The sequence below is a fragment of the Lonchura striata genome, chromosome 14, assembly GCF_050655825.1.
Source record: "Lonchura striata isolate lonStrDom1 chromosome 14, ASM5065582v1, whole genome shotgun sequence".
In the NCBI taxonomy this organism is placed as follows: Eukaryota; Metazoa; Chordata; class Aves; order Passeriformes; family Estrildidae; genus Lonchura; species Lonchura striata.
Genome location: NC_140716.1, coordinates 10,161,526 through 10,175,882, shown reverse-complemented (window position 1 = coordinate 10,175,882; position 14,357 = coordinate 10,161,526). Strand labels below are relative to the sequence as shown.

General features: G+C 37.0%; 1 protein-coding gene across 3 annotated transcripts in view; it reads left to right on the top strand.

The window, feature by feature from the left end:
• Positions 1 to 14,357, top strand: part of PARN (poly(A)-specific ribonuclease) — a 45,704-nt gene that overhangs the window by 17,412 nt on the left and 13,935 nt on the right. For all 3 annotated transcript variants that reach the window (XM_085592392.1, XM_077786849.2, XM_021537998.3), the window contains exons 19-21: positions 3,304 to 3,359; positions 6,846 to 6,932; positions 11,197 to 11,271. In XM_085592392.1, coding sequence (XP_085448518.1) covers positions 3,304 to 3,359; positions 6,846 to 6,932; positions 11,197 to 11,271 — 218 coding nt within the window. The remainder of the gene's footprint in view (positions 1 to 3,303; positions 3,360 to 6,845; positions 6,933 to 11,196; positions 11,272 to 14,357) is intronic.

Here is a 14,357-nt window from a genome sequence, read left to right as displayed (position 1 = left end):
TAAACTCTTATGTGTGTGATTTGGATACTGTTATTGTCTCATATACTTTCGAGTTGGTTTGAAATTTTTTGGCTGGTTTAGGGCAGCTTTTCCATATCTTCCTGCCCCCACCCACACGCCCCTCACAAACTTTTAATGACAATGTTCTTTTGTATCTCCTTGGGTTGTTTGAATGCTGTTTATTCTTTTGATGTAGCTGGAGGCAGAAGGTGGAAGAGGTGTAGAGAAACGAGAACATCATGTTTTATTGAGCTGAATACCATTGTGGTCTGTAGAAACAGAAATTAGCTTAGAAATGTTTCATATAGAATGGATATCAGAAAATCCATGAAGATCACTTGGGTTTGTGCTGTATTTGTGGAAAGTTTCTCATAGGGAGCTATGTTCTCTGGCATGTGTAGGAAATTCCTCAGCTTTTCTATATTAATTTACTTTTCTTTGCAAAATTACTGCAAAAGGAGATTGGTGTGGTTTTGTGCAGTTTGATCAATAACTTCCTGCCTTCAGTGTAGGAGTAAACAGTTGCTGTTCTTGTGCCTGCAGCCACGTGTGGCTGAAGCAGTCATTGACCTGGACTGGTAAACTGAGCTGGGTTAAAAAAAATCCTTTTACTTTTTTCAGCTTGATCAGTTTCTCTGCACAGTTCACCACACAGCTGTGAAAACTTTGATCCTAGCTCAGTGCAGAGGAACAATGTTGATTCTTTGAGACTATTAATGCACTGCTGTGACTGGTAACAATGATGGCCTTCCTCTCCTCATTTTATTCAACTTGCCACAGAAACAATTAGAAACAAGTAGATTCCTTAAAATACCTCATAGTTCTTACTGAGAAATGGGTCTCTGTCCTTTGAGTGTGTGATCTTGCTGTAGTCCCTAAACACTGTAGGAAATAACATTTTTTTTAGGTTGGTCTGTTTAGCTTTTAAAGAAATACAGCTATGACACTGATTGTCACAACATTAACTCACAACTTCATGATCTGAGCTAATTTAATACAGAGTTCATGCTGTCACACAGAAAAGTCTTGTTAATTTAAATGTTCTGCAGATAGATGAGGAATCTTAGAACCATAATTATGGATACTTAAATGGATTATGCTGGCACTCTATTCATAATCCATGTAGTATAAGTTAATGCTACAAGATACAGTTACTTCTGTTACACACCTGAAGTGCTCTTAATACTAAAATGGCTAAAGGGAGAATATGTGTGTTTGTGTGTGTGTACATGCTGTTTAGTGACATAATTGTTTGGCCAAACAAATAAATGTAGGAGTTGTCTCAGGGGATAAAAAACCGATCCTAATTAATTTCAGCTATATGTATTTTTTCAGCATAAGGCTATTCTTGTGGTTGGCCACTGTATTACTTTCCTCAATATGATAAAACCTGGGAGAGGGAAGTTTAACTAGTCTTCTCCCCAGAAATTTTTGTTATGTTTTTAGTAGACTTCATCTTTATTTTTATGAAAACCTACAAAATTTACTTATTTGAGTGCTTTAAAAAGTAGTAGGTTCCGAGAACTTGGCAAAAGTTTGTTCAGATAACTCAGCTTAAAACAAACCTGCCTTTTTTTTTTTTAAATAAGACCTCCTACTTTTGCTGTCCTGGCATGGATGGTGGACATCTTCTATTCATCAAAGACTAAGATGCTTTTGCTGTCCAGTAGAAAAACTGTATTTAGCCTATTTAGGCTGTGCTTATCCTCTGCACAGGGATCTGAAGAGGGCTGTATCTCTTACTAACAGTGACACCAACATTTCAGATGAAGATGTAAGCACAAATAATATGTAATAAATCAAATTGAGCCTCATCTGCCAGTCTGCAGTCCAGCTTACTGGCAGAGCACAGATCTCAGTTCTTTTCTGCCCAGCTGGTGCCCTGCTATGATGCTATGATCCTGCCTAATGTCTTCCACCAGAGTTGGAATGTAGCCACATCCCTTCTATTGCTCCTTGGAGGATGTGTCCCATGCTTGCTCTTTGTTTTCCCCTTTAATTCCACAAAAGATACCCTTGTGGTGGCATCCCTGTGCCGCCTCCTATCCAGTTTAGACAGGCAGGTGTGTTGAAGCAAAGTCCACAGGAGGGTGGCACCTAAGGCTCAACATAAAAAGAAACTCTGGCTTTCTTGCAGAATGTCTTCACTACCTGTGCTGTGCTGGAATGGGTGAAGTTTCTGAAGTTTATTGGTGCAGATGTTTATAATTGTTACTGATAAAGTGCCTTTTAGGTGCTGCTGTGCTCAGGGGGATGCAGTGCATGTCAGACTGTACATTTCCTGAGACTCAGAAGATAAATTAGGTGGGACAATGTGTGGCACAACTGGTGCCAGTTCTCACACCTTGTGACTCACATGTGAACCTGCCATACAGTACATTTTACTCCAGTGTTTGGGGTTTCTTTCTTCTGTTTGTAGCAAAACCAAGTTAGCAACTGCATTCAGTAGACACACAGGGAATCATAAAGGCATGATATTCTAACTCTTGGGAACTGCTAGTGAGTGTGGTATGATACAAAGAATCTAGGGAATTACAGAACAGTCTGTATAAAAAACTCAACTGTTTGCAGTTACAGCATTCAACTAAGTACTAACTGATGTAATCTCAGAACTTTAAAAAGCTTCTAAAGTGCTTATGATGAAAAAGTTATTTTGGCCTTCCAGTGAACACTATACACAGCAAATGTTTTGTAATATCAATGTGACATCTGTACCTATGACAGGATTTTAAGCTGTTCATCTTACTTTGGAAGGAAATAGTTTTCAGAGCTGAGTAAGAACTTTTATTGAAAGCATTTCTTAAATGTTCTGAGAAATTCTTCAAGTACATGTTTAAGAGGAAAAGACTCATTCCAGTAATCTCCAAAGAAGTTATGATGGCTTTTGCAGTTTTAAGATCCTTTCTGTCTAAAGCATGTTGAAGTGCTCAGAAAATTTATGTGTATTTAGAATGATGGCAGCGTTTGCACTACCCACTGTGCAAGGGGCTCTTACTGCACAGAGCTGCCACTTGTTAAATGTTCCTTCTCAACTCATTGTTTCCAGCAGTAACAGTTTGGGCCTTTTTTGGCCTTGTTTTCTTGAATAAGTATGATTCCTGGCATGATACCAAGTACCTTTTGAATTTGGTGTTGGATAAGAGATTGGGCTTAGAGGGTCTGTTTTGTTTTAACATACCTTAGGATAAGTTTGGGGTGGTTAATTCTGCTTTTTTAGAGGAAACATGTAAAAAAAAATATAAAAAGGAAAATATCTTCAGGCAGAAACTTTCTAATAATGGTTCTTTTCCATTTTGCTTCTAGGCTGTTTCTTATGAGAGTAATGGACATACCATATCTCAATTTGGAAGGACCAGACTGTAAGTAGCTTCTTTCATTGTAAAAGTAGTACCATTCTGACACACTTCCTGGAGAAGGAAGTGTAAAGATTGATTATGTATATCTAAAGCAAGTTTATCTGTATATCCATCAGCTGTGTTTAGGTTATTAGCTACTTATGAAATTATTTAAATGTGTCTGCTTCCTTATTTTCCTTTAACAAATAGTAAACCCAGAAATTCTTTAACTTTGGCCAGAGAATCTGCATTATAAAGGGGGCTGACGAGAACAAATTAACTTAATGTTACTAAATGAGAGAGTTTTAAATTAACAGCTTTATTGTTATTTTGGGTTACTATTTTATGTACCATATCACGTAAAAAGTGGAATCTTGATACTCTCCTCTCACCCTGGCAGTAAATACAGAACTAGTGAATAGCAAATAGTTCTGAAAATCTTGTGACCACTTTGTTTCTCAATTGCCATGCACTAGTAGCTCTCCTTAACTTCAGCCTAAACATCAGATTCTTTTACCATATGGGATTATGATAATGGAAAAATATTGCTTAAAACATTTCTACCTTTCTGTTTTACAGACCTGGAGCTGTAATTAGTTGATCATATATTTAAGTTAAAATAGAGTCTAGTAATGTAAATGTCCTTGCTGTTACGGGATGTTTCATTATTAGGGGAAAAACTTTGGATGAGGGTTCCCACTGATGACTTGACTTAGGAATATGTGAAGCTCTGGAGGTCAGTCTGGTCCTTGATTAGATAAAAGCTTAATTTTATATTGAGGAGTCAGATACACAATGTCTTGAAAATTATACCCATTTGGAAGCAGTACTGATGTGGACACATTTTCCACTCCTTGCATCAGAAAGCTCAGACTGGAGTGTGACTCTATTAGATGCCAGTGTAATAGTTACAGAATGCAGTTTTAGAGAGGTGGGAGCAACTGTTGGAGAGGAAAATACATGCTGTAAGGGCATAAATTTAATTTTAAATTCAGTTAGGTGGTCAGATCACTGAGCTCTGGCTCTGCTGGAATGGTAATCTAATTACATTGCATCTTCCTTCCCCAACTGTTTGATACTGAGTGGAAGAATGGGCAAATAACTTTGGGTCATTGAGAGAGTGCCAAAGCTACTAATTTGTAAAGATGCTACTTCCACTTGCTGGCCAACTTACAGGATTATTTTGATACTTTGCCAAGGAGGGTTGCCAAAAAAGAGTCTGCCTCTGAAAGTCTGTCTCTTTTATCTGAAAGCCACTCCGGTAGAACAGACTGATGCAGATATTTTAGGAGAACCTGAGCCAAGGAGGCTTTCTAAGCCTCAAAACAGAAAGCATTGCAGGGATTGCAAGTTGGGCTGGCTGTTTTAGCCACTTTAGTTGCTGTTCTGAGATGTAAACACCCCTGTAGGTTGAGGTAGCAGTCTGATGGTTGTCTGTGGAGGACTGTTTTGCAGAGAAGCAAAGACACCTAAAAAGAACAGCCAGGTTTCTGTGGGAGGTGCACTTGGAATCTGTATTTTTAAAAAAGAGAAGGGGCACAGCTGACTAGGTGACTGTTGTAATTTGTATCTTTCTGTTTGTCATGTAGTGAAATAGCAAGTTTGTGCAATTTTCTCTGAAATAATGGGTTTCAGTAACATGTGCTAAGTTAAATAGTATTGAATATTTGAATGTGACTTTCATCATCTTTTGTTACTGTGTAAAAATTCATTTGAAAGAATGAAGTTGCTCTACAAAATTACTGCAAAAAAGAAGAAAAATAATCAAATACTTTTCACCTCAGTAGGGCAAAGTTAGAGATTTTAACAGCAGATTCACTGTGAATTTAAGAATAAACAGATACAGGGAAGTTAGGAATAGTTTCTCTAATCAATATAAAAGGGCTGTAATATCTGAAACTGGAGTTGTTCATGCTAGATTTTCTACTACTGGATTACAAATAATTTAACTATGAGTTACTCTCTGTTCAGTAAGCTGTACAGCAGTGAATTGATCGGTTGCTTGAGGGGTTTTGCTGTTTGACTTGTATAATGTAAAAAATGTGTCCTTTTTGTTTAATTAGCAGATTTAGGGAACAGGATTTCACCTGTGCTCAGGAAGGGATTGCTTTCCTTAACTACTTTTGTCTCTGTCCAGCCTGACTGTGCTCTCAGTAATCATGCATACCATTATTATTAGGGAGTTTCTGGTCAACTCAGACTAATCCACTTGTTCAGGTGAAACAGATTAAAACACTTAGCAATAACAAGTGGCTGATAGTCTGATTTTGAACACCTGCTCTATGAATGAGATACACCTTGGGAAGCTCTCCAGTTTTAATGCTGAAGGCTAAGGAGATCAGAAACTAGAAAAGTTTGTATTAGAGAAGAATTCAGGAGGGTAAGTCACTAATCATTCACTAAAATGAAAAAGACTCCCTATGTCTCTATGCTAAAAGAAGACAAATTTTCCTGAGAGTAGTAAAGTGGTCAGATTAAAATCTGATCACATTGAGCTGTATGTAGTTAACCCTTGAGTTATGCTATACAAACTGAAGCACTGCATTGTCAAGTGCAGCGCTCAGCTGTAATGGTTCAGCCTTTGTCATTAAACATAAAACAATGTATAAGATTTAGCAATGGGTCATACATAACAAAATAGATCTCTGTAGATACCTGTGGAAAGGCTTAATTAATGATCTGCAGAGAGTTTTGTGGGAAATTGTGAAATATTTCAGTATCTTTGTCTCTGAAAATACAGGGTTCCACTTGTTTCTTTTTAAAATACAATAAGAATTCACAGATTATTAAAGCTCACACCTCTAGTAAAAGGAACTTCAGGTAGGAGAAGTGTGTAAAAGTAAGATACATAGTAATAATTTCTGCTGAAATCTTATGTCTTCCAGCAGCTTGATTTGAATTCTCTCTCTCTCAAATTCACAAGCCTTCAAATGACATTCAATATACACTAAAGACTTCATTTGCACTTTAGATGTTGGCCTTGATGAGTTGTCTTTTTTTCTTGGTGTAGTTTACAGTATTAAAAAAAAAGTGTGTCTATTCTAGCTTGTATCTAATATTTATGAAAACCAAGTTGAACAGTTTCACAGGAAGTGTTTTATTAACAGAAAAATGGCAAAAATTGAACCATTGCTAAGAATATTTTCAAGGTGGAACATGAAGTTCTGGGGTTTTTTTCTTTTTTTTTTTCTTTTTTTCTTCTGTCCTTGGAATTTGGTTTGGTGCAAGATATGAATCAATGGACTACAGTTGTGGACATTTCCCACTGCAGGAAATGCTGTTTCAATGTCTTAAGCAGATGATCTAGTAGGATTTAGTATATCTTTCATGTCTAAGTGCAGGTACATTCTCACTGTACCTGATGCAGTTTCATAAACCTTGGCCTGTTTTCTTATTTAAAAAGGAAAGGAAAGAAAAAAAGCTACATGACCACATTAGATGACTGTTTTAGGATATTCTAAAGATGCTAGCAGTGACTCTTATTTTAACAAAAGCATTTTTGTTTTGTAGTGCAGCCCAAACGAGATCACGTTCTTCATGTTACTTTTCCCAAAGAGTGGAAGACTAGTGACCTATACCAGCTTTTCAGTGCCTTTGGTGAGTGATATACTCTGATGTCTTTTTTTTTGTTTTGCTTTATTATTATTAACAAGTTAAACTTCTGGTTTGATTTGTTGTTTTTAGTCTGTGGGTGCAGACTTATTCCTAGTGTAGGTTATGATGAATCTCTTTTTGTAATTTTTGTATTTGGTGTCCTGTGAACTTTGTAATGATGTGTTGAAAATTACTGTTCTTATTAACTGCTCTTTAGAAATCTTTTTTGGTGTTTGTTGAATATTGTGGATCTTCTATCCTTTTATTCACAGCCTCTCCTGAAAGAGTTTATATAGGTAGAAAAAGGGATTGGGGATTGATGTGAGGCAGATGGAGGCTTTAGGAACAAGGTTCATCTTGCAGCAGGTGTACAGCCCAACTCCAGCATATGGGAGTCTAGGCAAGCAATCAAGCTTGAAAATAACCAGTTTGGTTTGCCATCCAAGTGAGAAGAAACAGCAGAAAGGGTAGTTAATAACTGAGGACCAGTAGTCTTGTTGTTGCTCTACTAAGTAGAAGTATGAAATGTGGGTACCTGGACATCTGAACTAATTGATGGTGGTCTCCTGCTCCTTATCCCTTGTGGTCGGTTCTGTGTCTGTGCAGGGTCTCTGGAGCTGCATCAAGCTCCCTCGTGAGCATTCGGTCTTTAGTGCAGCCGGGGTCGGTGCAGGGGATAGGATTTAACAGCCCCGCCTGGGAGAGGCAGAGGCGGCAGGGCTGTGCCGGCTGTGTCCCGCGCTGAGCCGGGGCGGGCCCGGCTCCCGTACATTAATTACCGAGATGGAATTACGGCTCCGGCCGCTGGGGACGGCCGCCGCCGCCAGGGGGCGCGCTCACACACCGCTGCAGGCAATTCCCGCGCTGCTCCAGATTTCAGAGCTGAACGTTTTCATATTTCCATTTACAAACTCGATAAAGCTTCGATAATTAAGCTGTATTTTTTTAAAGTCTTTTTGCCACAGTATCTCAAAACAAACTGCAGATTATACCTTCCAAAATTCTGGGATACAGAAGTACCCATGCTTTTCCAGTTGTAAGGATAGGGGCAGAGTGGTACAGCGTGAGGGCAAGTGATTTGCCAAAAGCTTAAAAAAAAAAAAAAAGTGTTACATCAGTTAAAACAAAGCATCTTGAAATTAACCAGTATTACTCAAATTTTACAGAAAAAATATTTTAGAATTAATTGAAGGAGAGTTATACTCTTTCATGTAGCTTCTAACAAAATATGGTGAAACAGCTGAAAGGGCTGCAGTGTCACACTTGGAACTGGTTTACATTTGCTACTCTAGAAGGGATGTTCATGAATCTGAAACCCTTCAGGACTGCCTGCATACCAACTGAACACCTGTTCATGCAAGATGTTTTTATAGTCTCAGGGGTGAATGTAGTTTCACTGTACAAAAACTTGCAGCACTATGCAGTCTCCTAGAAGACTTTAGATTCTTAAATTTGCATTGTTTATTTGGTCATGCTGATGTGAGATAAGTCATTAAAATAGGATTTGCTGGAATACAGCTTTAGTGTATAGCCTTGAGTTCTACCTAAATTAACGTCTTTGGGCTTTTGATTAAAACTCATACTATTGAAGTATTATAAAAACTACTGTTTAATTGCCAGTAGAAGTCATGTAAGGAATGTACAAGAACAGAGTATAAAAAGGAAAATGTTTCAATGATGTAATCCATCAGTATGACTTTATTCTGTGGATTTAATCCTGTATGCATATTTGAGCTAATATATGGAGAATTTTCAAATTTCTTTATAAAATAAATACATTTTACTTGCGCCTTCATGTCATAGTCCACCAGTGCCACCACCAGTGGAATTCTTCAAAGTATGAAGACTTGATGTATTCTAGAAGTGCAGAGAGAGAAACTTCCTGGTTTAGTCTCTAGAGCTGGTGTTCCATTACATTGCTGCCCATGACTTATCTGCCCTGGCCTTGCAGTAAGCTGGCAAGGGGCTCTGGTGATTGCTAAATATTGTACTGCAGCTGCATTTGCTTTCCAGATCTTTATTTGCATTTCACCATACTTTTGAAATGCACAGTGTTTACTGAGTGCTTAGCAGTATTGCTGAATGATTTAATGTATTAATCTTATCTCTCCTAAATTCTTACTTCTTAATAATGGTGAAATGTGGCAGTCTGAAGAGAGCATTTCTTAAGCATGGAGAGTTGCATAAGAGCATTTATTGCAGTTTGCTTCAAATTGGAACTCAGTGTCTGCTATGTAATGTTTGACTTTCTTTTAATGCTGTATTTAAAATGCATAAATCTGAGTATAAAAGCAAGATATGTTGGCAGGTGTTGAAACCCTTTATTAGCTAAAAATACAAAGTCATATGGAAAGAAAGCCTTTCTGCAGCAATAAAGATCTGATACTGAAATGATGTGCCAATAGGTTGGATTTTTACTAATTTATTTTTATTTGGCATTTAGTGAAAACATGGACACTGAAGTCCATTTGAATAGTAGCTGAATTCCTTCAGGAGAATTTTTTTGCCTGTCACTGATCTTTCTTATTTTATATGGAAGGCACAATTGCAGGGTACTCAGGAGAATTTTTCTTCTTGATCTATCTTTCAGTCTGCTCAGGAAGTTTGAAATTAATAAATATTGAAGGAATTCAATCAGGAAGATTGAAATTAATTAATAAATAGGAAAGAGACACAATCTGGACAGCATTTCTGTGTTGCAGGTTACAACAGAATGTGGTCTCAGATGTCTGAAATGATTGTTTAGAAAATTGTGTAATTAGTAATACAAAATTGGAGAACTTCATAAATAAATAATTTTACAGCAAATACTTATCAATGCATTTAGAGCAATATGAATTTGTACAGTAATTTCTGTCCTTTAAAGGAAACTTCATGTTGGGGTCCTAGCAAATTGCACTACAGTTCTGAACTGCAGTCACAAGCCAGCACGGGCCTTCCTCGTGTTGTGAAATGTTAGTGTCCTGCCAAAAGGATTTTCTCCCTTCACCAAAGAGCCTTACCCATAGGCAGCAAAGTTCTGTGTTCTTCAAAGGCACAGTTACTAGAAATCGAATTTATGTGCCCTAAAAAATGTTTAAAGAAATTCTCACTTCATGGTGTAGGCTCATCTTAATAGCAGCCTTAGCCCTTCAGTACAGGGAGATCTCAGAAACCATACTGAATTAATTATGGTCTTGGCAATGATCAAAATGATTATAACTTAAACTCTTAAATAGCTGGCTACTCAAATGTATAGCATGCGAATGAAATCTATCTAGGCTTTTTTTTTTAAATATAATTAGAAAATCTGTTTATAATCTGGCTGGATTTCAGAAGAGACTTTTATAACCTTGTAACCTGTAGACTAAATTAGATTTCAATAGATTAAACAACTGAGAATAAATGTATTTTAAGCCCTTTTGCATCATTGTTTTTAACCTTGTAATGTCTGAAGGTTAAATGGTGGTGTAACATTATATATAACTTGATTTTCTAGTCTACATGAAAAAATGGCACCAATTTTCAATATCTGAATTGTACTAACAGTAAAGCATTTGGATAAGGACAGGAGATGTAAGCACAGGAGATGTAAATGGATTTCAGACTATAATAAGACCTTGTGTCTGGAATGGGAATCCTTTCCTCTGCTTTTGCTTGATTATGAGCTCTTTTAGTGCTAATGTGACATTTTAAGCCATTCACATAGAAAATGCACTAACTGCTTGATGAATAGAGGGACTTATTTCCAGTCACTGTTCCATTGTAACAGTTTCCAAATGAGGTCCATGATTTTGTGCATTTGTTCTCACATTGACTCAAATTAAGTTTTTAGTTCACATCCAGGAAATCATGTATAGTGGGATTCAAACAAACCAGAGTTTGAAAATTTAATGTCCCAACAGTGAAGTTCTCCATTGGTGTGATCAATCCTTTACCTACCCCTTTCAACTGGAATTTATCATCACTCAAAGAGCTGTTATTTATTTGAGTAAAGAGCTGAAATTCCCAGAAAATCACTTCAATTTATTTTGTAGACTCATACAGAAGCCATGAAGGGAGGATGTGAGGGTGTGGAGGTATACAGGATGCTCATGCTGACCTGACTTTCTGAACAGTTCCAGGCTTTTGTGCAACTGCGTATGAACTACACACCTGTAGAGTGGACAAAAGCCTTCTCAAGTCCAGTTACTCTTAGTTGGCTTTTTTATATCATGGTATGTCAGATAAAAATCTGTGACTGAGTCTAAAATAAAAGTAGTCATAAAAATTTCTTTTGCTTTTCTAGGTAACATTCAGGTTTCGTGGATTGATGATACATCAGCATTTGTCTCATTGAGCCAGCCAGAGCAAGTACAAATAGGTGAGTGTAGCTGGATTTGCTTCAGCCTTAATACTTTAACTGGCTCCTGCAAAATGCTCTGAGCCAGCAGGGCCTGTGATTCTAAGGCAAAACCACTGACTTGCTTGGAGGAACTAGACTTCCATAGCAGCAGCACATGTGTGACAGCAGCAAGCCCAAAGTGGACTTGCTCGAGAGTTTTGTGTTTCATTCCATGATCTCCCAAGTACCTAAACCTGTAGGTAGAATAGCGCTGGTTTCTTCGCTTGGTGCAGTATTTATTGAGGCTGTTTACTGTTACTTTGCACAGAGGATAACTACCAAAGACTTTTGTGGTCTTCACCTCCAAGTACCCTTTGGACTGATACACATTTGGTTTGGTTTACATTTACAAGGAAGAAATGCAGTGAGAAGCCTTTTGGTGCATTGTAGAACACATGCAAAATAAGAGTGTCCAAAGAGCCTGGACTGCTAATGTGTCTGCAGTCTGTGTATGAACAATGTGCAGTCTCTCCAGACCTAAGTTTTTCAATTTTTATTGGAACATTTGAAAATATTACTTTTAGTTATGTGGGAAAACAGTCTTCTTGGTGTGTTGGGTTTGTTTGTGGTTTGGAGATTTTATGTTGTTTTGGGGGTGGCTTTAGGTTGGAGTTTTTTTAAAGATTTTTCATTGACTGTGGTTGAATCCACAAGCTATTAGTGATTTCTCTAGTTCTTTTGGGCATTAATTTGAGTTTTGACCCATAACCTTACTTCAGGGAACAATGGTTGGAAGCAGGCCATTATAGATGATCATTTGGGATATGTTCTGGTAGTGTCACCCCTGTTTACTGTAATGCTTGCATCAAATGCTGTGGGGCCAGTGAAAGCAGCAGTATATGTAGCACTTCTGATTAACTGGCTAAAGTTTTGTTGCACTTAAGAGCTATTCAGACAGAATTCCCACAATTAAAAAAAGAAATAAAACGGATTAGAAAACTCCACTGAGTTTACCATCATCTATCCTTACTAAGCTGAAATAAAGAAGTTTTCAGGGTCTGGCTGTACAATCAGTGCATCTCTGTAATGTCTTATGAACATCCTGGGAGTGTTTATCCAACTTCCTCATACATTCATAGCCCTGCAGAGGATTTTGAGGGCTCACCAGCAGCCTCCTTACAGCAATTTCTCCATAGCAGCCAGAGCTATTGTTTCTTCATCCACATATAGATATAAGAATGAAATAACTTCTAATGAGAAGTTGCAGATAAAGAATTATAACAATTTAAGCCTTACTAGATGCTCATACAGTAAATCCCCCACTGCTGTCACCTCAGTTACTTATCCATTGTCTAAATGCTTGGCATATCCACTGTCACCACTACCTTTTATTGTTGTTGTTAGGTTTGGTTTTTTTTTTTTTTTGTTCTGCTTTTGTTATAGCAACTACGTATTTTGGAAAGAACTGAATGTCTGCAGAATATTGAAACCGATTTTTTGGGCACTGCTCTGTGTCTTTTTGTGCTTTGACAAGCAGGGAGGCTTGTTCTGTGGCCTGTGTGCTGAGAAATGTTATTTGTTTGACAGCTCAGGTGATTATAGTCCTTCATAGATTATTATGAAATCAGGTTAGTAGAAATTCATATACTGAAAGCAGTGAGCCAACCAAGCAGATAAATTAAAGCAACCTCAGTTACAAAAAATTATATGATTTTTACTGTAAAATTGCTTAAAATTCTTGGTATTTCGTTGATTTGGGGTTTGGTTTTTTTTTTTTTTTTTCTATAATAAATACATTTTAAAATCAGTTATGGTCTTCTATTCCCTGCTCTTAAATTCTTTAATGAATTGTTTTGGTAATTAAAGTCACTGTCTGTACTTGTGATTTAGTGAGATACACTTAAGTGAATAACCTAGGAAAAACTATAATGTGGTCTGTTTTTTATCCTGTTTCTATAAATGTGTGCATTTTCTGGACTTTATAAAAAGTCCATTTGGAGGACTGTGAAACAATAGGAATACAAAGCAAGATGTTGCTGTGGGTATATTTCTATGCTTACCTCTCAAAGAGGTTTCTGACTTTGAGCTGCTATTAATGTGTATATTTAAGAAAACACAAGTGCTAAAAGAACAGCTATAGGACATAAGTGGATCGAGGACATGAAAAATGTATGGAAGTTTCCCCTAAAGTGTCAGATTTCTATTACAGAGGAGTCTAAGTACTGTAAAAAATATCCAGACTTGTTTTGCATCTTTTTAATAAGGAAATTGTGTGTGAAAAAGCAATGAAAATGGGACTGGTTTTATAATTATCTGTATGGAGTATTAACTGATTTGGATGTATCAGATTTTGAAATCCTGTTTACATCTGGGAGGTGTCTTTATTTTTCTGTGGCAGCAGTGGTTCAAATACTGAATATTTGTTTGAACTAAGATGAAGTTAGAGACTTGAACAGCAGATCATTTAAAGACTGATCTGCCATCGTCCCTTGATGTGCATGCTCAACATAACCGGTTGATGGATCTGCCTGGTTTCTTAACAGTTTTGCTTCAATGCCTTTTAATTTTGTTCAGCTTCATAAGTGCTACAAGAGAACCTGAAATATGATTTGTCTGTATGACTAGTTTTCTGTATCTAAGGGTAGTATTGAAATGGTGATAGTTGTCTTTCATATCTCAAATAAATTAATAATCATGCTTAACCTTTACAAATTACAGACTTCTCAAAATGTGCCACTTTGCATAAGCTGTTGCTGCTATGCTGTACTCTTTTGGTTGTTTCTAGCACTCCTGGCTTCAGTATTTTAAAAACTTATTCATCAGCATCCTGGGAATATGTCAGATTTCTCACAGATTCAGAAATCCATTTTGAATATGTAGGGAATAAAATATATCTCTTCATCCCCCAGTGCTCTTTAAAACAATGTGCCCGAGTTAGGTAATATTGTGGATGGTAACCATTAAAACCTAGTCCAAAACTGATTGATAAAACATTGACCCATAAGATTTTCTGTTTATGAAGTATACATTTGATTAGTTGAATTTAGCTAATAAGCAGCTCTTCACATTTCACATGGTAATCAGTAGTGTTTATGTTGCCAGGGGGAATGTGCATTCCAATGTTT